The following is a 26093-nucleotide window of genomic DNA, read 5'->3' on the forward strand; positions in this document are numbered from 1 at the left end:
GTGATAGCAGCATGGCTGTGGTGCCGTAACTGTTCCATTGTAACGTAGACCCATGCTACAAGGACAGAAGGGGATTTCTGTTTCTGTAGTACAGCTGTCCCCTCAAAAGGCAGTCGCTAGGGTTCATTAAATCATTCTTCTGTTGAGCTAATGGTGTCTATACCAGAGTTTACATTGACTTAACTCTGTTTATCAGGGGGTGTGAAAAAATTGCAAGATGGCTAGGTTGACTTACTTTTTATGTGTAGATGAGGCCTAAACTGAGATTTAAAATAGTCTTCGTAATGTTTTGCCTTCTGTTACAGATTGTTCACAGAACCCTAGCAGCCATGTTGGGCTCTTTGGCAGCTTTAGCTGCACTAGCTGTGGTTGGTGAGGTAAGTTGCAACATTTCAAGTATTCAGTTTATTTCTGTGCATTGTATCATAAAACCTTAGTGAAAACGGTGTCATGTGCAGCAGCCTTTATGGGACTTAAAATGCTGCAAGAACAGTATTTGCGTAGTTAGTGAATTCCTGTTCTTGGGGCCATTGGCCATGAAAGAGTTATGCAGTCTTGGCTCCAGATGGGTAAAAAGAGAAGGCCAACTTAATGGCATGATATTTTGATTTTGCAGGAACTTGTGTACAACCATTTTCAGCTTTATTCAGCTTTATTCCACTACTGTGTGAAGTAAATGGGCCTTGGTGAGGCCTAGTCAGTCTAACCTTCAATTTTCTTAGGTTCTGCAACTTTTAATTTTTCTAGCTTGTGTAAGACTTATATTAGTAGAGCTGTAGATGAGCTAAGGGATAACCTTTTTCTCCATCAGGCTATGTAAAACCAATAGTTTTCCATTTTTTACCAGTAATCTCTTATATTTTCAAAAATACTGAGAGAATGAAGGTCTGACTAGAAGTATGAGTGACACGAGACTATAGTAGGCCATTAGGTTACTTAAACACATCCAGAATATACAGAAGATTAGATGAGTTTTGGCCATATTCATCTCCACAGAGGAGTGGGTCTTATAACTGCATCTGTGAAGTCATCTGCTTCTGATCCCATATTTTTTATATTCCTGGAAGGATCTTTTCTAGTGGTTCAGTGATGTATATTGCCAGTAAGAACTTCCCAGATAAAGAAAGATCATCCTGCCTATCCCTCAACTCTGATTGCACCATATCATTGGGATATGAAGCTTGTAACATCTGATTTGCTTGAAAGTGCTCTGGGTAGGTGAGGTTGAATGGAGTGCATTAGATTCACAACCTTAAAGGTCTAGGTACCTCAAAGAAAGTGTGATCCTTCCTGGGCCATCACAACTCTAAGAAGAGTTGTTGATGCTCTTTCTTCCTGGTAGGAGAAAACCATGAAAACAACATCTGACCAGACAAGTGCCTGAGGAAGCCCACCAGTCAACAAAAGATACTGAGATCGGAGGCGACATCACATGGTCCCTGTTCTGCAGTTTTGATGTTCCAAAGATCAACAAGCTAAAAAAAAAAAAATTCAATGTTTTTTCTCTCAGGCTATGTCTATGCTAGCACTTAGAAAAACAGTTCCCAGACTGATGTAAGTTTCATTTACAAAAGCACCAGTGCAGGTTACAGTGTCAGCTGGAGTCATTTTCCCACGGACACAGCAACCACCACTCATTGGCACAAAGTGGCTACACTGAAGACTTTACAGTGGTGCAGCTGCAGTGGTACCATGGTGCCCCTGTGAGGTCTGTGGTATAGACATGGCCTAAATAACTATTTTCAGTTTTGTTCCTATTTCAAATCTCCCTGGCTAAGATGCTTGGTACCTGTATTGCTTTTTCTCCAACGTTTCAGAAGTATGAACAAAAATGCAGGTGTGTGTATGTCAAAGAAATAGCACATGCTTATTCTAATCTACAGTAAATCCTAGATTTAATTGCTTCATGTCCCATTGTGTTATAAAAGTATCTGCCCCCAAAGGGTAAATTATGGGTTGTTGATCACTTTGTAACAGAGAGAGATTATTAGGTGTGGAAAGATCTATCTGTAGAAAAATAGGGACAACATTATTCAGTAACTGGCAACTTTAAAGAAATCTGGTAACTGCTTCAGGTGCTTAATTAAAAAGCAGACCATGACACCTTAAGTTTGTATAAGAATAGATCACATGGTACGTTAACTCCATGGTTTAACTCTTAATTGTGTTCATCCAACGATATGGTCAGTTGTTGATACCATTCCATTATTGTCAATTTGTTGATTTATTCAATTCCAATTGTAATTTTGATTTTGACAGTTGTGATATATAAGCCTTGATTAATATAGTAAAAAATTTAAGAGATTTAGTTAGAAGTTTACTTAATTTTAAGTTTGCTTTATTTTAATTTGTAATAAATCTTTTAAAATCATAAAGCTGTTTTTTTCTCAAAATAGCAAAAGATGACAATACTCACAGCTTGGGGAAAGTAATGTTATAAGGTACACAAGAGCTCCTTGTTTCTGTCTGTCAACAAATACCTTTATTCCTTACAATTTCATCATGTTCAGCTGTATTGGGTTTCCCATGTATCTACTGGTTACATTGCCTTGGGCCACATAAGTGGCGTTGGTGATGTTTACACCTTTCAAATATTTTTATCTTCCCCTTGCTCCTTAACTGACACACAGAAAAAGTATATGTACTTATTAGTTCTTTTAATCTTTCCTCATAAAACAGCCCTTATATACTCTTTTCTGTATTTCCTCCAATTTGTCTACAGGTGAAGCTGAATTATCCTCTTCTGTTAGAAGAAAGTAAAGTGCAATCTATTAACCAGTTTTTTTTTCCTTGTGAGAGAAATAAACAAACTAAAAACCAAATGTAGGTGCTAGATAATAAGTCATTCAGGCTATCGGCAGTTTTCAGAGATAATAGAAAAGAGCCGCATTTGGATATTCTGCAGAAACACTAATTAATTTCTATCACAGCTAATTTATATAGTTCACCAATTAAGTGGATTTTGCAGTACCATAGCTAATCACTAGTTAGGTGATCCAGAGGATTAACTGATAATTGTATTGTTTGATTTGCAGAGACCAAGCATGGTCAAAGTGGTGGAGTGGATTGATTATGAAACTCTGGCGCTGTTGTTTGGAATGGTAATTAAAATGTAACATTTGCTTTTAAAGTGCTGGACTACTTGTAGTCAATGTTTCACAGTTTCTTTTTATTTGTTAGTATCTTTTTAACTGAGAGGTGTTCTTTGGTTTATTTAGAATGTTTAAAAACTAAAAGCACTCAAGAACTAAAAGAAAAAGAGGCATTTTCAGTGTGCAGCGGCAGTCAAAAAAAGCAAATAGAATGTTAGGAATAATTAAAAAAGGGACAGAGAACAAGACCAATACTATCTTATTGCATCTATATAAAACCATGGTATGCCCACATGTTGAATATTTCATACTGATGTGGTTGCCTCATCTCAAAAAAGATATAATGGCATTGGAAAAGGTTCAGAAAAGGTCAACAAAAATGATTAGGGATTTGGAATGGGTCCCATATGAAAAGAATTAAAAAGACTTGGACTTTTCATCTTAGAAAAGAGGAGACAAAGGGGGGGATATGATAGAGGTCTATCGTGTGGAAAAAGTGAATAAGTAAAAGTTATTTACTTATTCCCACAATATAAGAACTAGGGGTCACCAAATGAAATTAATAGGCAACAGATTTAAAACAAACAGAAGGAAGGTTTTCTTCACTCAGCACACTGTCAACATCTGGAACTCCTTGCCAAAGGATGTGGTGAAGGCTAGGACTTTAACAGGGTTCATAAAAGAGCTAGCTGGATTCTTGGAGGTTAGGACCATTAACGGCTATTAGCTAGGATGGGTAGGAATGTTTTCCCTAGCCTTTGTTTGTCTGGACATGGATGACAGGAGAGGGATCTCATGAGGATTACCCATTGTGTTCCCTCCCTCTGGGTCATCTGGCATTGGCCACTGTAGGCAGACAGGATACTGGGGTAGATGGACTTTTGGTCTGACCCAGTATAGCCATTCTTATGTTCTTATTTTGGAAAATGTTGGTATCTGTTTCTTACTCCCATAAAATTGGAATGATAACTAAAACTAGATATCTAGCTGATTTTTTGGTTTGCTGAGTCAGAGTATGTGAGGTAATTTCTTTTATTGGACCATCTTCTGTTGGTTAGAGAGAGAAATTTTTGAGCTTATACAGAGATCCCCTTCAGGTCATTTTTTGGTTTGCTGGCAGCTCTGAAAAATTGAAAAAAAAATTGAATTGATACAAAATTAATGTGAAAATGATGTTTTTGAGTGTTTTAAGTGATTAGATCAGAAAAAGAACTGGACGAGGTGTTATCCTTATATCCTTTAGCCCAGAGTTTAGGGTGCTCACCTTGGATGTTGGAGGCACTGGTTCAATTCCCCTCTGCCTGATGGGAATAGAGATTTGAAATTGGTTATTCCACATTACAGGAGAACATCCTAGCCATTGGGCTCTGGGATAGCCAGATGTGGGATTCTCTCACGGGGTGAGAGGGTATGTCTACATAGCAGAGCTAAAGTAATATTAAGCTACACAATCTCATCTACGTTAATTGTGTACTTGAAGTTGAAATAGCTCAATTCGGCTTTTGGTGTTGTCTACACAGCAGGAGGTCGAAGGAAGAACACCCTTCCTTCAACTTTTTTTACTCCTTGTGAAAGGACGGTTACAGGAGTTGGAGTAAGAAGTCTTCCAGCTTGACATTATTTTGAAATAAAGGCTTGTAGTTAGTTATTTTGGAATAATGTTAGTTATTCATAGGCTTTATTCTGAAATAATGCTGATGTGTAGACGTACCCTACGTTATTTCAGCTGTTCTAGTTGTAAAAATAATTAAATATGCATGGACTGAAAATTGGATCCCCCTTCTCATAGGTAAGTGTCCCATTAGTCTACAGAATCAGTTTTGCTGCCTTTCCCTGGCCCAGTGACTATTCTCTGTATTATTAATGGCAACAAATAGTCACTCTGGCCAGGGAAAGAGAGTGAGAATAACTCTATAGCTTCGGAGAATTTGAACTTTGGTCTCTCAGAGCCATAACAATTGGGCTAAAAATTATAAGGAGATCATCAGGTTCCACCCCTTCAGCCCTGAATAAAAAAATCTATGACTTTGAGAGAGAGTCACAAATATTTTTGAGTCAATTGGAACTGCATTTTGGGGTTAATAAACTATTCATAAAAAATTGCCCAATTTTAGGGACAGCACACCTCCCTCTGAAAGAATGTTTGAGATCTATAAGGAAAAAGGCCTCTATACATGCCAAGTGTTATCACTGGGACAAGGAGAGCAATACTTTTCATTGGACTAACTTCCATTGGTGAAAGAGAAAACTTTTGAGAGTGTTGTCACTCTCATTCTTCTTGTTAATTTTATTTGCACTAAACCTTCCTCAAACATACTTGACTAGAGAAAATGTTTCCCTTTGTCTTAATCAGTCTTCTATTATAAGTCTGAATGTGCAATTGGACAAAAACATATACCTGTCTCGACTATAATAATATATCAGTTATATGACCAACTCTACTCATATGAATCTGTTATCCTTTTGAGACTGAAATATGGTATGGTGTCATAAATGGACAAAATCCACTGCCAGCTATATCTGCTGCTACCTATGAATTTTAATGACTTTCTTCATCTATAAAGACTGGGGGACCAGGCAATCTCCCGGAAATATGGGAATGTTTAAATCATCCTAGGGAGTTGGATGTCTTCTGGACTCCACAGAGCACTGCCGAAGAAAATAATTGTAAACTAATGTCCACTTTTGATTAGTGAGAAGGACAGAGATACTTGCAACACGTCTACCAAGTAATTAGAACTGAAATACATCTCTGTAAAGAGGCTTGCACAAGGTGTATGCATCCCTTAAACCATGAAATAGGGCCTCGCCCCTACTGCACAGATGTAAATTTTACCCTAAATGCCAGTAATAGAAACCTGACTTCTGCTGCATGGCATCCTGATTTTCAGTTGATGTCCCCTCAAAAAACAGGACCAAAATTGTTGGAAAAGCCGTAGGACTCCTTGTTAAAGCATCACACCAAATCACTGTAAATAATTTTATTCTTGTTTCTTTACCTTTTCCTGTAGATGCTTCTAGTGGCCATATTTTCAGAAACTGGATTTTTTGATTACTGTGCAGTAAAGGTAAGTTAGTGGTGACATCTCACATTTATAGTTTTTATAATACTATATTTATATTACTGCAACTGTTACATATTTATTGAATTAATAAAACTGTTGCTTAGTCAAACCTATTAGAGTAAACAATATCTTTAAAAGCATTTTTGCAAGGGCACTTTACATTTACCATACTTGAAAGAATAGTGGTCAATTTATACATTTTTAAGGAGCTAAGTATGGAAGCTTTTCAAGGAATGGTATTTTGATAAGTCCAAAGACCCTGACTCAGTAGGGTACTTAAGCACATGCATAATTTTAAGCATGGGAGTAGTCCCAAGTGTTCCAATGACTTCCCATGGACTGGGTGTAACAGAGCTGGGCTTCAGGCATACTCATCAGTGGCCAGATGAGTGCTCCAGATGAGGGCAAAGAGAGGTGTGAATCTGACCACTAGTTTATATTTATATATAATTAATGGCCACAGACCTCTATGTAGGAGTTGAACCAAAGACTCGCTGTTGTTCTGTGTAGTTTAGGCTGCACAGCCCATGGATTGAGAGAATAAATTCAGTACTCAGTCATCCCATACATAGTTTCCAATGTAAAACTTGTTTACTTAGATTATATTCAAGGGAGTTAATTTCCATATAAATATAAGCAGAGAAATACAAGATTTGGAATTAAAGCAAGAGAAAATAGGAAACTAATATTCTGTTCCTAGTTCTACCGAAGATTCCCTGTGTGACCTTTAGCAAATCACTTAATTGCTCTGAACCTATTTCCTCATCTGTAAAGCAGCAACATTTTCCTACTTCCCTAGAGTTGTTAAATTAATTACTGTTTGAAAAGCATACTGAGATCTTTGGAAAAGAAGTGACTAGTATAACCAATGTTCCCCAATCATTGTTGCACCATCTTTTATAAAGTTGTTCATTGGTTATTTCTGAAAATGAAATTGATATGTTCCATGCCTTTATGTTGTTGCTATTTGTTTGGTTTTATTAGGCTTACCAACTCTCTAGAGGCAGAGTGTGGGCCATGATTATCATTCTGTGTCTTATTGCTGCAATTCTTTCTGCATTTTTGGACAATGTTACCACAATGCTTCTCTTTACTCCAGTAACCATCAGGTATTTTATTTTATGCTTTTGGTGTTAGTTGGTTATAGCTAGCCATCGCTAGTTGGTGTGTATCAGAATAATATTTTAGATCTTGTGTTCAGCAGTTTGAATTGATCTTACAACCCTGAATGTTCTGACCATAATTAGTATCTAGAGTTGCAATTTTTAAAGAGTTCAGCTTCCTTATTTTCATGTATCAGTTGTGAGCACAAATATTCAAGTACTTACTTGCAGAGATAGTTAAATCTGTATGTAGGTACAGATGGAAGTACTCTTGACTTGTGCCCACAGTTAAATTGCAATGGGAAATTCTGCCAATCATTTCATTCAGGGGTGCAGGCAAATTGCTCTTGCAAATAGGGGTGCTGGAATTTTTGAACAAAACTCAAAAACCTTGTGTTTTCATATATGGACTAATATTTATGCACAATTTTGCTTTCTAATGGATGAGTTAAAGAAACATGAATCCCTGTTAATATTAATGACAAATGATGGAAACTATTCAGTAGCTGAAGAACTCTTTTAGGATTAGAAAACTCAAATTATATTCTTATTGATGTTTATGAAGTGGATGCAACTCCAGATTAATTTCATATTTCTAGATTAGTTGATCATATTTTTTTATTAAAACACTGAATTAAGTTATAGTAGCTTTCTGGAAATTGCATGAGATTTGCGATTACATTTAATCCATGTGATGATAAATCACTCCTTGGCCTGAATTTAACCTATATACAACCTAGTAAATCCAGTTACGTTAAAAAACCTGATATGGAAAAGATGGTTTTAAATGTGGCATTGAATGATATAGCACGTTCAGTCCTTATCATATTTAAGTGTATAGAATTGTATGAAGATATGCAGCCCATTAAAATGTAATTTACAGTGGGAAAGGTCTGTTTTGCAAGTGGAATTTATTATAGGCGGGAAACAGCTGGTGAATGAAAGCTCCATTTGTCGCTGTGTGATTATATTTTCAACAGATCACATCACTTTTACTCAAATAGTGTTTTCATGACTTACAGTAGGTAAAAATAGATGGTTAAACAAGCTTTTTCAATTATGTTGCAGAATTTTTTGAATTAAATGAAATGTAATTGGTAATAGAAGACTTTTAGAATTTCAATCTACACATTCTGAGCCACTGTTTGGATGCATACTATTGTAACATTTATTCTGTTTTTTACTAAGGGCATGTCTACAGTAGGAAATTATTCTGAAATAAATAAATTTGAAATAACTCTCAAAATAAATATTTCAAAATAAACTTATTCTCTGAGGAAAGCAAGAGTACAGATTTTTAAATAACTGGCCTGTTATTTTGAAATAATAGGTTTGGTAGTGTGGACACCCCACTTTTTATTTTGAAATAAGGGGGGATATTTTGAAAAAATTCCCTAGTGTAGACCAGGGCTAACCGTTTTATAACACTGGAAATATAAGCATATGAAAAAATGTTCCATTTGGATTGCTATCACTTGTACTTCTAAACTAGCAAAATCACAATAATTTCTATTCTACTAGTTATTCTAAAAATATAAAGTTATTATATATGTGTATATTTCTGAAAATGTCATTTTAGAGGTCATTCTTTTTATCCTGTTGTTCTCCTTAGTATTTATCTATAATTTCACAGCACTATTTTGCACTGTCATTACCATGGAGATAAAGCTAACAGAAAAATCTACTGATTCCATGACAATAAGGATTCAGACTATTATCAATGAAGCATAAAATATGATGTTCAGTTCTTGTCACATTTTGTGGTAATTTGTTTTTATAAATAATTCAGTAAATAACCTTCTTTAGCTGTAACTTAGTTTAAAACATATTCTGAATGTCAAGACACTTTATGATTTGCAATGTTCTACAAAATTGCTTTTTTATATGGGAAATTGAAAATCCTGAGTAAGTGAACTGTAATGGTTTAAGCCTACAGTTCAGGTAAGACATTTTAACTATGCCTTACAGCTTTGCTTTTATAGACTACAGTAAGCATTTTTTTTGCTAAGTGTGTCTATACCCCATCAAGAAAAAAAAAAGGAGTATTAAAGTTGTATAGTTATGAATCAGAAGTCAAGGAATGACATGTGCAACTGCATTTCAATGCAGTCTTTAATTACATAATGTCATACTATTGCTCAAATAATACAATACAACTTTTTACCTTACATTTTTTTCTGGAGACTTAGATACATTATACATGGGTAATATCTTGAAATATTTTTATGCTTTTAAATTCACACTATATTCATTGCTATAGTGTCTGTTTTAACTTAAGGTATGTCTACACTACAGAGAAGATCAAAGCTGCCACAGAATTAGATGCACCACTCCAGTTGAGGCCTAAGCAATGTGCAATAGAGGGGAAGAGTTACTTATCATGTCTTACAACATTCCTGTTATACATGCCAGAATGATGGTTTTCTGGGGTGTTATTTTTTTTTTTTTTTTTTGCAACAGTAATACACTGTGCACTTATATTTAGCTTGTGGTTCATTATTACTACCGCCCTCCCAGCCATCCCTTTCTGCTGTACTCCTTCCTAAGTAGTCATATCCCTTTTTTTATGATTGTTCCTTCCTCAGCGGAGTAGCTTGCATTTGTCTTTACTGAATTTTACCTTACTTACTTTAGACCATTTGTTCAGTTTGTCCAGATCGTTTTGTATTTTAAAGAGAGATTTTGGAGTAATTTGGGATAGTTCTCTGAAAACATCCACTCAGGCTGTGTCTACACTGCACCCCTTTTCCGGAAAAGGGATGTAGATTAGACACTTTGGAATAGCAAAATCCGCGGGGGATTTAAATATCCCCCGTGGAATTTGCATTAACATGGCTGCCGCTTTTTTCCGGCTTGGGGATAAGTCGGAGAAAGCGCCAGTCTAGACATGATTCTCCGGAAAATAAGCCCTTTTCCGGAGGATCTCTTATTCCTACTTGAAAGTTATGAATCAGAAGTCAAGGAGTGACATGTGCTTGAAAGTAGGAATAAGAGATCCTCCGGAAAAGGGCTTATTTTCCAGAGAATCACGTGTAGACTGCCGCTTTTCTCCGGCTTATCCCCAAGCCGAAAAAAAGCGGCAGCCATGTTAATGCAAATACCACGGGGGATATTTAAATCCCCCGCGGATTTTGCTACTCCAAAGTGTCTAATCTGCATCCCTTTTCCGGAAAAGGGGTGCAGTGTAGACACAGCCTCAGTGTATAGCGACAGTCAAAAAAGAAAACAGAATGTTAGGAATCATTAAAAAAGGGGTAGAGAATAAGACCAAGAATATCTTATTGCTTCTATATAAACCATGGTATGCCTACATCCTGAATACTGTGTACAGATGTGGTTGCCTCATTTTAAAAAAGATATATTGCCTTTGGAAAAGGTACAGAAAAGGGCAACAAAAATGATTAGGGGTTTGAAACGGGTCCCATCTGAAGAGAGATTAAAATGACTTGTTCTTTTCATCTTAGAAAAAAGGAAACTAAAGGGGGATATGGTAGAGGTCTATATAATCATGACTAGTATAGAAAAAGTGAATAAAGAAAAGTTATTTACTTGTTCCCACAATATGAGAACTAAGGGTCACCACATTAAATTAATAGGCAGCAGATTTAAAACAAACAAAAGGAAGTTATTCTTCTCTCAGCGCACAGTCAACCTGTAGAACTTCTTGCCAGAGGATGTTGTGAAGACTAGAACTTTAACAAGGTTCAAAAAAGAGCTAGATAGATTCATGGAGGTTAGGTCCATCAATGGCTATTAGCCAGGATGGGCAGGAATGATGTCTCTAGCTTGTGTTTGTCTGGAAATGGATGACAAGAAGGGATCATGTGATGATTGCCTGTTGTGTTCCCTCCCTCTGGGGCATTTGATATTGTCTACTGTCAGCAGACAGGGTACTGGGCTAGATGGACCTTTGGTCTGACCCATTACGGCCATTCTTATGTTCTAACCTATTCTTCAATGCATTTAAAACTCCTCTCAGCTTGGTGTTATGCACAAACTGTATGTCATTAAACAATTGATGACGATATTTAAGGGACCCAGAACTAGTCCCTGTGAGATCCCACTTATTGTGCCCTTTCAATTTTAACTCTGAGCCACTGTTAACTACTTTCTGGGAATGGTTTTCCAACAAGTTGTGCACCCCTCTTATAGTAGCTCCACCTAGGTTGTATTTCCCTAGTTTGTTTATGAAAGGTCATGTGAGACAGTAACAAAAGGCTTTACTAAGGCCAAAAGATACCACACCTACTGCTCTCTTTCCCCCCCCGCCTCCCCCCCGGGCAAGGTTTGTTACCCTGTCAAAGAAAGCTATTAGGTTGGTTTTGGTTTGACATGATTTGTTCTTGACAAATCCATACTGACTGTTACTTATCACCTTATTATCGCTTAAATGTCTTCAAATTGATAACTTAATTACTGGATGTCCCAAATATCTTTGGGAATCAGTATTCCTAAATACTTCATGTAAAATGATTGGCATTGAAAATCACAATTTGAGAAAAGGCCTTTGTCAACTTATTTATCAATCCGTAAGATTTCTGATTTTATCCTAATTAATTTTAGATCCTGAGAAGAGTCCAACTTTACTAATAATGAACTGGTAGTCAGAATGGGCTTGGTTATAAATGCATTGTATGGATAGAGAGTAATTTTGTGCTCAGTTTGACTCACCCTGATACCATGAATATGTTGATTTACTTTGATGGCAAGAGTCAAAGTTTGTAGAGCTAAATCAAGCAGAAGATGTTAGAGGGGGCTGCTTTGTAGGTCTCTGAAATGGAAATGGGGCTGAAATATCATCATTGTTAATTATCCTAGAAGTCAATTTAGAAAATAAAAGTATTAATCCAAGCAATACATTCTTCATCAAATCCAAATTTTGGTAACAGATTCAAAAGATATTCAAAGGCAATGCGAACAATATTATTTTGGGCATTTGAAGCATTGACAGCTATGGGTTCTTCAGTGCAAATTAACTGAATCATATCTTTTATAAAAGTACCTGATTTATGTATATAATACATGTCACAATTTTGTTCAATAGCATAGAAAGAGCTTTAGCTAAAATTGGAGTGTCACAATTTATTAATGAAATTGGCCTGTGATTATTACTTAGTTAAAGGTTTTTCCCAGATTTGGGAATAATTGATATTGCAATTACTCTTGCAGTAGGCAGGAGAGTTTGTTCTTTCTTAGCCTCATTTAATATATTAAAAAATATAGGCATTAAAAGTTTCAGAGTACTTTTTATGAAGTTCAGGTGAGATCTGATCTGTACCAGGAATCTTTCCAATCTTCATTTCTTTTATAGCCTGAGTCAGTTCCCTGATGTCTAGAGAGTAATCTAAAAGTTCTTTCTGCAAATCAGAGATCTGTGGCAGTCACAAGCCAATAAAAAGTTATCAAGGACCTCTTTGCTGGCTTGCTCTTCATCTAAAAATTGTGTGGAATAAAGCTGTTTAATTTGTTGATTAATTGCTGAATGTATTGTGTATAATTTATTACTATGATCATGACTAGCAGCAATCTTATTTCTGTTTGTGTCTTGCTTAAGTCTGTGCGCAACAGCTTGGCATGTTTCTCAACAGATTCCCAGTAGCTTTGCTTTAGACAGAATCAGACAAACTCAGCCAGTTGGGACAGGAGTTTGTTTATTTAGATTGATGCAGTTTCTCTGGGGAGGAGGCAAGAAGCATAAACTACACATAAAGCCTTAATTTCCTTCATAAGAGTATAAACTCTGTTGTCTCCAATTTGTTTTAAAGATGGCATAGGAGATAATACAGCCTCTGATGAAGATTTTAAAGCATGGTGTGTGTGTGTGTGTGTGTGTGTGTGTGTGTGTTGGTGGGGAGGGGGGGGGGGGGGGAGTGTCTCACAGGGTCACGTGTCCTCTGGTTTTCTGCCAGGCTGAGCATGGCTGAAGGGACATGCCGGGGAATGGCACCTCTGGTGAGTGCTCCAGCTGAGCTCCGCTAGGTGGTGGCCAGGGCAGGGAACTGAGACTGTAGGCAGTGCAGATCTGTGTCTGAGGGAGCATGGGAAAATCAGCTGAATACATGTCTGGTAACCTGCCTGAGGTGCTCAAAAGGGAGCTTGTTGAGTCAGTTGAGGAAATGGGGTACGAGGCAACTGGGGCCAGGAGTGATGAGGGAAGCAGTGTAGGGGTCAGGAGCAAGAGGGGAGTGGGTGTGGAGGCAGTGGAGGGCCAGAGGGTAATTGGGACACTGGGGGAGGAAGGCAGTGGGGAGTCAGTGAGGATTGGGGCACCAGTATAAGCAGTGAGGGTTAGGGAAGTTGGGGGACTGCAGGAGGCATCAGGTGCCAATGCAATTAAAGGGCTGGGGGAAGGCAGTGGGGGACAAGGGACAACTGGGGCTCTGGAGAGGCATCACAGTCCATGGGCAATGTGGGGTGGGCACTTGGGGAAACAACTGAAGCCAGGACACCAAAAAACAAGTTCACCCAGGACACCATTTCCCCTAAGGCTGACTCTGGTACGGCTGGACGTAAGGGTAAGCAACTGCCCAGGTTGCCATGGTCAAGAGGGTGTTGCTGAAAGGTGCCTTGACAGTCACCAGGAAGTCGACTATGGCGGTGACGATGTTTGTGTGTGTGTGTGTGGGGGGGACCATTGTTCCCCTGCAATTATCAGCAATTACTAGTTGCCTATGCAATGCTTTCCAAGGTCTGACAGCTGATAAAACAGTGGGGGCATTTTTAAAAATTCAAGTTCAAACTCCTGCTGAATACAGTTAACAAATGATATATCAAAAAGCAGAGAGGTATGTATTCTCCACATTTTAGATTGAGGTGGGGACTTAAAAGATATATGTGTAGGAGCACGGTTGGATATAACAATAGTACCGATGCCACAATCAGTGACAGAATTGATCAAGTCTAGTGACACCAAGAAATAACCCAATCCTAAATATGCTGAATAAACTGTAGGAAAAAAAGTACTCTGAGTAATCCTGTGTATAATCTCTCACATTTTGTAAACCTAAATCAGCCATGTGTATATGAAGTATCTCATTAATATTCATCTTTTTATATTTAGATGAAGAAGATGTATCAAGGACTGTGTCTAGAGTTGTATTAAAGTTTTCAGCAAAAGTAATGCTATGGTGACCCTTGTCACTTATATGTATGAACAGCTTGTGGAAAGAAATTGGGATTACTCTGCTTTGGCCCATAGAGATTGGCTAAAATGATAATAAAATTCCCAGTTTCAGCTTTCAAAACAGTAAATCTACCCATACTCTCATTACTTTGTATTTAGAGTTTTAACATGCAACTTTTGATGCCCCCTCAATTTTGAATTTAAGAAACTAGAAGTTGAAAGGCCTACCCAATCTTTAATCTGTTTACATTCTTCAAGTTCTGATGGGTCTTCTGGAGCACAGCAATAGTCAGCATTGTCTTTGAATTGCCAGGTATTGAATATATAGTTTTTCTTTTAATAGGATTGTTAAAATGATTTATATTCCAGGAGACACTTTTAATATAAAGTCACTTTGAGAAAAATGAGGAATTGCAAATTTTCCCAAGAAGCATACAATTCTTGCGTATCTAAGCAGGCAAAGTTATAGAATCCTGGGCTTGGTTATCACTTTCCAGTATATGTTCTACAGAAATGGGAAGGAAATTCCCACCATTCCAGGGAGGGCAACAGGAGGTGGGCAGAAGAGGAATTAAATAAGTGAAAAAACAAAATGGAAAATATAGTAGAGAGAGAAAATCATGTCAGTACTTAACAATCAAAGAGAAAAATCTGTTTGAACAGTCTAGAAATATACATTTGATGGTGATGGGCAGCTGGATCAGGTAAACTTTGGATATCCAGAGCTTTTGGGGCCCAAACATGACAACTATAGTAATCACCTAATATCAATAGAACCTTGATACTTTAATTGATAAGAAAGCACCAACTAATAAAAGATGCTAACATTTCAATATCAATTAGCACCCATTATCTAAAACAGCCATATCAGATTTTAGAGAGCAATACATAAACTCTATAAGATCTTGGCATAGATGTCTCTTCTTGGGATGGAGAAGTCTGCAGATTCTTTTCAGATATATTTCTACCTCCTGAGGGGAATTCAGTGGTACTATCTTCTTGCCATTTTTAATATGGAGCATTGCCAGTTATTTAAAAAACACTTTCAGTTTATCTGCATAGCCAGTTGTTTTATTTGGTTAAAACCTGCTTTTGCTGCAACCCCATCATGGCATAATCTCGAAAGAGCAGTATTTTAATTGCTGGTTCTCTGGATAACATCTCTTTAAAAGTTAACACCTAGAACTGCACAAGCAATGTTCTAGGCCAATGTTCTGGAGCGGGCTTGGGGGCAAGGGCTTGGTCTTCTCATTCTATAGCAAAACAAAATCTACTGGCAGATTCAATAACTTAGCAGTTAGGAACAAGTTCAGAGGGTTTACCTTTCTCAATTCTCACAGGGATACCCCAATCCTGATGTTACATTATTGAAAGTCCAGATCAATTAGCTTGATCTTAATAATCTTGATAGTCACTACACTTCTTCAAAACTTGTATGTAGTTCTCTTTGAAATCATCTTCCACTTCTGAAGTTCTGAGTTCATCCCCTCCCATGCATTCTGAATCTCAGTCATAGTGGTCTCTAGGGTGGAAACCATAGATTTAATTTCAACGCTATTTGCAATCACCTGTTGTTGTACTGCTGTCAGCTATGTTCCATCAGGCACAAGCGCCATTGTGTTTGTACAAGTGGGAAATGCAGATCTCCTCTGCCTCTTTGGGTTCAGGGAAGAATATGCAGAGCTAGAGGGCATCTTGTGGATTTCAGCAGTCAGGCACAATATTTCTTTAGGTTGAATCCCTGTGCAATATTGCGGTGGGAGTGGGGAGATTAAAGGATGATGTCTGGGGATTCCTCAAGCACAATTTTTTAACATGGGGTAATTCCATCCATCTTCAGCACTGATAGTACTCATGTTACTACAGTATCTGGGCACTTCATTATCTTTAATCTTCATTGCACCATTTTGAGGGAGAGAAGTGCTATTGTCCCCATTTTAAAGATGGGGAACAGAGGCACACAGAGATTAAGCCACTTGCCAAAGGTCACATGGGAAGTCTGACACAGAGCAGGAAAAGAAATCTCCAACGTCTCAAGCTATCAGCATAACAACCGGATCACTCTACCTCTTTTTGTTTAGCATTTGCAACAAATTATCCCATGGGATCCATTTTCTGCCATTTGAAATCTTTGCATCAAGATAGGAAGTCTTTCTAAAAAAGGATACTCTAGCTTTTGGGCATAGTCAGCTGTTAAAATTCTGTGCTTGTATACAAAGGAGGTCAGACTAGATGATGATAATGGTTTTAAAATCTGTGAATTGCTTAAACACAAAGAACTTTAAACACATGCTTAAGGCCGTCTCTGTTCAACCCATCATGTAAGTGTGTGCTTATGCATGTGGTTAAATGACATTGAAATCAATGGCAAACCTGCAGTAAATTTGGGAGGTGTGATCTTGAGATCAGGTGAACAGATTTGTGGTAGCTCAAAACTTGAGATAGCATGCAGAAAGTAACAGTGTGGATGATTCAATACAGATGGTGTCTCAGTACTCTTGGGTGGCTTAAATAATATATGGAAGGGACCTTGAAAGGTCATTGAGTCCAGTCCCCTGCCTTCATAGCAGAGCTAAGTACAATCCCTGACAGATTTGCCCCAGATTCCTAAATGGCTCCCCCAAGGATTGAGCTCACAATGGTGTGTTTAGCAAGCCAATGCTCAAACCACCGAGCTATCCCTCAGGCTTGCCTGAGATGCCATCAGTGCTACAAAATCTATGTGGTTATTTCTAGAATACTACTTCAAGCTGAACTGGCGTGTCTTTGTCCACCTGTACTGGGAATCACACTCCCCAGATATAGAATTGTCGGCTGTCCAGTTTTGACTGGAATGCCTGGTTGGAAAAGTGATAGAAATGTAGCCGTGTTAGTCTGGGGTAGTTGAAGCAAAATGCAGGACAATGTAGCACTTTAAAGACTAACAAGATGGTTTATTAGATGATGAGCTTTCGTGGGCCAGACCCAGTTCCTCAGATCAAAATAGTGGAAGAAAGTAGTCACAACCATATATACCAAAGGATACAATTAAAAAAAATGAACAGATATGAAAAGGACAAATCACATTGCAGAACAGGAGGAGGATGCGGGGGGGGGGGGGGGGGGGGGAAGGAAGGTAAGTGTCTGTGAATTGATGATATTAGAGGTAGGGAGAGTGGGATGAAAGGACCTTGGTGGCTCTGGTCAGCACCCCCTAATTGGGCTGTTGAAAGTCTGGTTTGTGTGGCTGAGAGGCTCCCTACCAGGCTCTACTTAACTCCCCAGAAGTAGCAACATATCCCTTGACTCCTAAACTAAGATGGGCAGGAGGTTCCATGCGCCACTCCCATTGTGAATGCCAGCTCTGGACCTCCCATTGACTAGAACCCGTGGTGAATGGGAGCTGCAGGGGAGGCACCTGTGAGTGGAGGCAGTGCATAAAGCCACCTGACTATGCCTCTGCTTAGAAACTGAGGGACAAGTTGCCACTTGTGGAAAGCTGCCCAGTAGTGAGCATGGCCGAGAGCTTGCACTCCAAAATCTCTCCCACATCACAGTCCTCTGCTCTAACCTTGAGACCTTTCTGTACCACAATTCCCTCCTGGAGCCCACACTCCAAACCCCCTTCTGCGCCTCAACCCCAATGCTCCAGCTGGGAACTCTTTCCCACAATCTGAATCTCTTGGTCCCAGGTTTGAGCCCTTCCTGCACCCCAAACCCCCCATCCCTGGCCCCACCTCCGAGCCCGCACTTGCAACTGAAGCCCTCACCCCCTTCCTCATCCCAGCTCAGTGAAAATGAGTGAGTGGGATGGGACAGAGGGAGGGGGGATGGAATGAGAGGGAGGTGAGACCTCAGAAAAAGGGCAGGGCAGGAGCGGGACACAAGTTTTTGGTTTTGTGCAATTAGAAAGTTGGCACCCCTATCCAGATGCAGTGTAGCTATGCCCCATGAGGCTTAAGGACATGCTTACTGTTAAGCTGTATTTAAGTTGCTTTGCTGAACTGGGGCCTAAGACTTTGATTCGGGAAAGCATTTAAGCAAATGCAAGCCCACCTCTGTTCAGTTATGCACTTAGACATGTGCTTAAGTTTAAGCACAAAATGGCTTAGCACATGCTTAAAGTCAAAGTGCTTTCCTGAATAAGGCCTTTCATGAACAGACTTGGACAATGTGCTGTGTATGCACAACATGATTTTTAAGGGACCATAACTTGATAATCTCATTGTAGTGTTCTGAGACACTTCTCACTGTGGGCCATTTCTTTATACAATGTTTATTATCAATAATCAGATGTACTGCTGATAGTGAAGGTTAAAAATATTTTTTTCAATATTAGTGAAATTATATTTTCTATTCTCCTCATACAACATAATTGCTGAAATACTCCTACTCAACCTTAAAAAATGGGCAGAGACTAAACTTGGTAAATTCTAGCCTGAGGTGTACATGTGTTAGAACATTAAATGCCACAAAGGGAGAGTTGTTAAAATGGAAAAGCTCATGAAACTTTAGCTATAATTCAACTGTGATTTGCTACTGTACCATTGTTTTTAAAATATGTATTTTGAATGCAGTAGGCATTGCAGTATATTGTAAAATAATTAATTATGGAAGGCCAACCTTTTTAACCTTTGTTCAACAGTTCTGAGTTTCCAACACAAGCACTAAGTCTTATAAATCATTTAAGGTTTGAGATAATTTAATCAGAGGTTAAGGAACTGATTTCATTTTCTTCTATATACGCAGGTTATGTGAGGTACTTAATCTTGATCCTAGACATGTCCTGATTGCAGAAGTAATCTTCACGAACATTGGAGGAGCTGCCACAGCTGTCGGGGATCCACCAAATGTGATTATTGTTTCAAAACAGGAAGTGAGGAAGGCGGTATGTATTACAGTCCATTGTGTTACTAAATATAGATGCAGATGTGGGTTTATTCAGTAGTTTAGACCTTTTCCTTCCACAGACATCCATATAAGGAAACAAAATACACCTATTTTCTTCTGCTTCTTGTCATAAGTGCTATAGGGTAAAGCTGAGTAAAATGTTTCAAATCAGAAATGCATTGAACAATGGCCTTATTTCAGAAGCAATTTTGTCCCCTCCATGTTTGATGTTATCTGAAAAGGATCTCCCCCTCCCCCCATTTTCAGGGTATTTTTTAAACCCAGCCCTTTTTTCAGGGTCAAAATAGAGAAAGGAAGGAAAGAAGGGAAAAGAAGTCTGTTGTTGGCCACTGTTGGCAGACAGACTACTGGGCTAGATGGGCCTTTGGTCTGACCCAGTACAGCCGTTCTTATGTTCTTATGAAGTGCAGAGTCAGATGAAAAAATGAGGGATGCGGGCAGGAGAATTGAAATTGTTTGGCTTTGCAGTGAAGATTCCCCCCCCCCCCCCAAAAAAAAATTCAAGAAAAACAAACCTATAGAACAAAAGCAATTCTGAATTTTTTTGACTTTTCACTTTACTGTATTTGTCAGCTCTGCTGTTGGATGATGCAAACTATGAGAATGTTTTCCCTGTGTGGGACCGGGCACAGAATTGCAAGCCTCAGGTGTTGTCAGTTATTATCTAGTTTTATTGAAGACTCAGAGACCAATCCTCCCACCCACGTAGAACGCCGCTTGCTACTAGCCCTTCCCCAGAGTACAATGGCTTGAGAGGTTTTAACTTCCTACCCTAAGTTCCAGTATTAGCGTTTCATTTTGCTGGCTAAATGAGGTCAGTGACAAAAGCAATAGGATTTACGGGGGTACTGAACAGTAGGAGCTCCAGCCACCTGATCTTGAACTTCTTTATTCACTTTACTCCCTATGATCCTCACTGCCTCTTTGTTCCTTTAAGGCTGTATAGAGCCCCTGCTCTCAGGCTTTTAGATCCCGGGAAGAGCTGAGAGTCATGTACTGCTTCTATGCCTCTTATTATAGCTCCTTTTGTTGGGAAGGAGCCCCCCCCCCCCCGGCCTCCCATGTTTGTTTTGTAAGTGGGGTATCACAGCTCCTTAGCCTGACTTCATTATGCTCTTTTCTAACTCTCTCTTCTTGCTCTTGGGAAGGGGAGAGATTACCTCTCTGCTCACTACAGTCCTTTGGGAGATATGGGAGCAGGGGGGAAGACCGGTGTGTCATCAGCGCTCTCTCTGTCTGTCTCTCTTTCAGTCTGTCTTAGTGTTTTGAAGCAAAGCAAGGAGGGGCTTCTCTTCTGTGACTGTGGCTCTACTCCTGTGGTGCTGTAGGAGTCTGTATGGGTGGATTAGTTGTTAATGACATTCTTAGTGTCTGCATCCATGAGATATGGATTTGGGCTGGCCCCCATGGATGTAGACATTATGGATCTCATTAACAACCGCTCTACCCAGGCAGACTCGTACAGCACCACAGGGCCAGAGCTATCAAACTGTGTTAATTAATATATTTCAACTAATGTTGTTAAAAGTGTAGACAGGGTTAAATGTGTAGACATAGTTTAATAATTCTGAAAATATATTAACTTGTTGTAGTCAATATTAGGTGTATTAAAGTTTTTAAATGGGGTCACGCTAGTGGTTAAAATGTATTAAATAGCACTTATTTAATCATAGCCTCTTATGTGTGGCCATGGAGAGATATGACTTTGGCTTTTTCTTGTTGTTCTTGAAATAAAAAATAAAGGTAATTCTCAGTGAAAGTACAGTGTTTGGTTGTTCCTTATGTCAGGAGAAAACCCAGACTATACCTTTGCAATGATAACTTGCAATTATTTCTGGCCTTGGTCATTCGAAAGGTATTAGACCATAAACAATAACTGGACCAGCAGTGCTGTTTTGGCACTGATCCATTATTTAAGTCCCAGATTGTCACATGTAAGAGTAATTTTCTCTCTCTGCTTTAAAACTGCAAACTTGTTCTGAGAGAGTTTTGTGCATAAAGTAGTACATTTCATACCTTCATAAGTAATCAGAAAAAAAATCCAGCTAATATGAAGACAGTGATATATTATTTCATGAAAACAGCATATTTGCATATCTCAGTATGAAATAGAAACATTTATAGAAATGTGTATTTAGGTGCAAGAACAGATGCCCATCTGTTTTCAGTTTTGGAGCCACAAACAATAGAACCTATAAGCTGTAATTTCCCTAAAACAAAGCCTTAAGGATGCCATTGCCATCTGGGAAGTTTAGGCTATTTCACAGAATCAGCAAGACCTCAAGTAAAGAATATTTGCAGCATCACATAGCATTTGCTTGACGTTATGAAATCTCCCTGATGAAAATTATTTCTAGTCTCTGTTATGCAAGTCAAAGTTATTCAAACCAATTGTGCGAGAAGAATCTTTATGAAAATTCATGGAAACCTTGCAATGTGTAGTAGACACATTAACCATTTAAATTGTGTTCAGAGCTACAAATAAGAAAAAAGATATTTTTTCACTGACTTCTATGTCCAATTCAACTACTTAGATGAGTATGTGGTCTATACAGGGCTGAATCATGGCCCTGGCTGAATGGAAGTGCAGGAGAATAAAGGGATGTGATGTACAAAGTATGTGACTGAGGCTATGTCTAGACTGCCAAAAAAAAAAAAAAGTCAGAAAAAGATACGCAAATTGAGAACTGCAATTTCCATATCTTTTTCTGCTTTTTTTTCCCCCAAAAGAGGCTTTTTTGAAATTTGGCCTGTCTACACGGGGCCAAATTTCAGAAAAACACTCCTCTTTTGGAACATCCCTTATTCCTCTCAGAGAGGAATACAGGGATGCTGAAAGAACATGTCTGCTTTTTTGGAAACTGTTTCGAAAAAGTGGACGCATTCCTTGGATGTGGCAGAGCTTTTCCTAGATACTGGAGGTATCTGGGGAAAGCTCTGCAGTGTAGACATAGCCTGAGAGAGGATGGGGCTCCATAGGGATGATGCATCTCCTTCTCATTCAGAGGGATGAGGAAGTGATAGAAAATGGGTGGAGCCTTGAAAGCTCCCCTATTACACCCATAGGTGCAACTATGCTACCACATTGGTGAATGTATGTTGCAGCAAGTAAACCCTTATGGTAACATATTCCTTCCACAGAGCAGCAGAAGGATTGAGTGGAAGACTGAAACTTCCTGGCTATGTCTAGACTGCCCCTGTATTGTGCCAATATTATGCAAATGAGGTGAAGTGTGGAATATTGCTGTGCCTCATTTGCATAATTAATGAGGCTCTGTTTTTGCGCAATAGGCAATTGCACAAGAGCAGCTGTTCCTCTTTTTTTCAGGAAGAACGGCTCTTGTGCAAGAGGGGGTTTTTGCACAAAAAGGAACGGTGTAGAAGGCTCCTTTTTGCGCAAAAGCCTCTTGTGCAAAAAGAACCTCATTAATCATGCAAATGAGGCATGGCATTATTCCACGCTTTGCCTCATTTGTATATTTTTTGTGCAAGAGGGGACAGCCTAGATATAGCCCCTATGTATTGATCTTCTCCTTAGGTTGCTCCGGTGGCAGTGCAACAATATGTAACAACTATGAGGTGGATTTGAACCTGGGATCTCTGGAGCTTAGTATAGTAGCCTCTACAGCTTGAGCTATAAAGTCAGCTGCTTCTCAGCTTGGGCTGCAGAGCTCACTTGTGCTTATCTCTTGCTGTAAGTGGTCTAAGTGCCACTACATGGGACAATGAACTACCCTAGGGATATGTCTAGACTACATTCCGTTTCTCGAAAAAGGGATGTAAATTAGACACTTTGAAATAGCAAATGAAGCCAGGATTTAAATTTCCCATGCTTCATTTGCATAATGGCGGCCGTGGGTTTTTTTCGAAACAGGGCTTTTCAATAGAAAAACGGCAGTTTAGATGGGGATCTTTTGAAAATAAAACCCTTTTTCGAAAGATCCTGTACTCCTGAGGCTTACAGGATCCTTCGAAAAGGGTTTTATTTTCAAAAGATCCCTGTCTAAACTGCCATTTTTCTATCGAAAAGCCCCATTTCAAAAAAACTGTGGCTGCCATTCTGCAAATGAAGTGCGGGAAATTTAAATCCTGGCTTCATTTTCAGTTTTGAAGTCTCTAATTTACATCCCTTTTTTGAGAAAAGGGATGTAGTCTAGATATAACCTAGGTGCGTGGGTTACATACTTCCTCTAGCTGAGGAAGCACACCCCAAGCATCAGACACCCAACTGAGATCCCAGACAAGCCCACACTCGTTACAGCCCTGGGGCAGATTTGAACCTGGGACCTCTGGCGCTTGCTGCAGGAGCATCTGTGGCTCAACTAGTAGAGGCTCCTTCACTAAGCTCTAGAAGTACCAGGTTCAGTGTGCCCGGTGGCAGTTACAAACACATTACCCATATGTTATGTTTGGAGGTGAAATCTAGATGAATGAGGGATTTTACATTTGCCTGTAATCCTGAGTGTTTCAAAAACTCTGTTGTTGCAGCTCCCCTCAGATAGCCTAGGTTACTTGCAACAAGTATGCACTCACTGTATGTGATGCAACTCTCCTCTGACATCAGCAGTTTGTCTTCTGTAGCAACACAGTCACTCACTGGTTTTCATTAGCTATGATTACGCCTTGTGAAATGATCACAATATGCCCCCAGTCCCAATTTTTCTTAAAACTCTGTGCTCTGCAATGTCCAGCCCTTTCCTGGAACATTTAGGAATAAAAAAGCTCAGTGTATCAGTGTAACTGAAGTAAAAAAGCAGTTCAAATCATACGCAGCACTGGGTTGTTTTAGAATAAAAGTAAAATAAGTAAATTTAATTATAACAACATAGGTTTTAAGTGAAATGGTTACAAACAAATGTGAAAAATATTTTCTAATGCTGTAACTGTAACACATTATTATTTAAATATTGGGTAAGTTTCTCAGCGCACACATATTCCAGCAAGATGACTGACCATCCCTCTGGTCAGGATCTCTCCACAAGGTTCTTTTGTCATCTTAGCTGAAAGATAATTTGGGATTTTTGTCCCTCTCTCTTATAGTCCAGTGAACCTTTTCAACAGATTCTTTTGAAAGTTACCCCACAAAATAAAGTCCATTCAAGTTGCGAGGGAGAAAAGTGGGAGTCTGGTGGTGAAGGAAGCCCTGTATTGCTTTCTTCCTCCACTTGTGTTTGCTATTATGCAAATTGATCTGTTCCTTTCCCCTCAAAAGCAAGTGAATGGTCTCTTGACATGTGATTGTCTATTGACTCGGATGACACCTGGCTTGAAGAGTCAATTAATCTTTTCTCAGAACCTGTTTACTCTCTCCCCAGTCTTGTCTGGTAAACACATATTAGTCTCATATTTCCCTCAGATACATATGGTCCCATGATCTTTTACCATACATACAACACACAAGAATATTAATGATCAATGTGTTATTACTTTTTTAAATGATGCCTTACAGGACACACATCAGTATAGTTTATGACTTTAATTAATTCACTAAACTGATTAGGTCATATGAAATTATCTATTAGGTATCAGGGAGCCCTTTTCTTTCAGCCATTGGGATGTTTTTAGGTTATACCCTAACATAGAGTTTTGTTGTCTGCAGTTTCCCTCCACCCATCTTCCTTCTACTTGTATGAGGCAGTGGTCTCCTTCCTATGATATTCAGAGAATGTTAGTTGACTGCTGAGCAACTATTACTAAGTTTGATCTTGCTTGTTTTTTCTGATATTACATGGCATGGCTGATCGACACCTGGTCCTAAAAACTGTTCATAGAGTCAAAAGGAGATTGGAGCATAAGTATACTAGTCAGTGAGTGGGGAGAGTATTGAATTGCCTTCTTCTCCAGGAAGATTCTGTCAGTATTAAATGATGTTGTAGTTGTACCAGGCAATCACTAGCAGAGGCAATATACGAAAAGGCAGGAGAGGAAGTTGCCGAACTTCCTGCAACTCTTCTCAAAAGAATAAGCAGGGTTGATGGAAGAAAATTTTGGAGCTCAACAAAACACTGAATTTTAGCCCAGTTTCTGAAACACTCTGTGCTATTTGAGTAGCTGCTGTGATGGAATACCAAGAAAAAGCAAATCATTTCCCTCTGCTGATTTTGTCCACAAATCCTTCCTCCTGAGACTTTTGTGTGTCAACTCTTGTGCCTAGTCTTGAATTTCAAAGAGTATAAACTGACACTATCCCTTCAAAATAAGGATATGTATGCACAGCTCCATCTCAATTCAATTTATTTTAGCTGTCAATCAAACTTGAGAGCTGCTTATCAACTTCAGCATTTTATTTTTTTCCTGATTGCTATACTTTTTCACATAGGAAATTAATTTTGAGAGTTTCATATAAAGATATTTCTTGTACTGTGTTTTTCTTGTGAGAAGTTTCTGCATTGTTACTATTGATAAGAAAACTTTTCAGCACTGGTGCAGACATCCAAGATCTAGAGATGTAAGAAACTTTGTAAATCAAAGTTTAAGGGCTAGTTTCTGAAGTACCACATTTTTTTCTTTCCCAGATTCCCATAGCACATGACTTTGGTCTAATCCAATCATCAGAAATAAAGGGGTTTTCTGTGCTTTTTAGGTTCTCTTTTCTTCTTTTCATTTAAAAAATAGCAAATAATCAGATTTAAAGGAACTTGGATTATCTGTATCAAGAACTACTATCAACAGGATACACCTCGGTGATGTCTTTCTTTGCACTGAGATAGATAAATTGCTGTTATCACTATGAAAAGTCTCAAGTGCATCACATTCTGAGAGTCAGATGAAAACTGAAAGAATTGGATTGATTACAGTAGCTCTCGGTTAGGTACATTCT

At 38.7% G+C, this 26093-nt stretch overlaps 1 protein-coding gene across 1 annotated transcript in view; it reads left to right on the plus strand.

Annotated features, from left to right (window-relative positions):
- OCA2 (OCA2 melanosomal transmembrane protein) overlaps positions 1–26093 on the plus strand; it is a 367587-nt gene that overhangs the window by 160762 nt on the left and 180732 nt on the right. The window contains exons 10-14 of the mRNA XM_006116097.5: positions 306–377; positions 3036–3101; positions 6104–6160; positions 7142–7266; positions 19112–19250. Of these exons, the coding sequence (XP_006116159.1) occupies positions 306–377; positions 3036–3101; positions 6104–6160; positions 7142–7266; positions 19112–19250 (459 nt within the window). The remainder of the gene's footprint in view (positions 1–305; positions 378–3035; positions 3102–6103; positions 6161–7141; positions 7267–19111; positions 19251–26093) is intronic.

This window comes from Pelodiscus sinensis, chromosome 1 (genome assembly GCF_052426305.1).
Source record: "Pelodiscus sinensis isolate ZL-2025 chromosome 1, ASM5242630v1, whole genome shotgun sequence".
NCBI classification, from domain to species: domain Eukaryota; kingdom Metazoa; phylum Chordata; order Testudines; family Trionychidae; genus Pelodiscus; species Pelodiscus sinensis.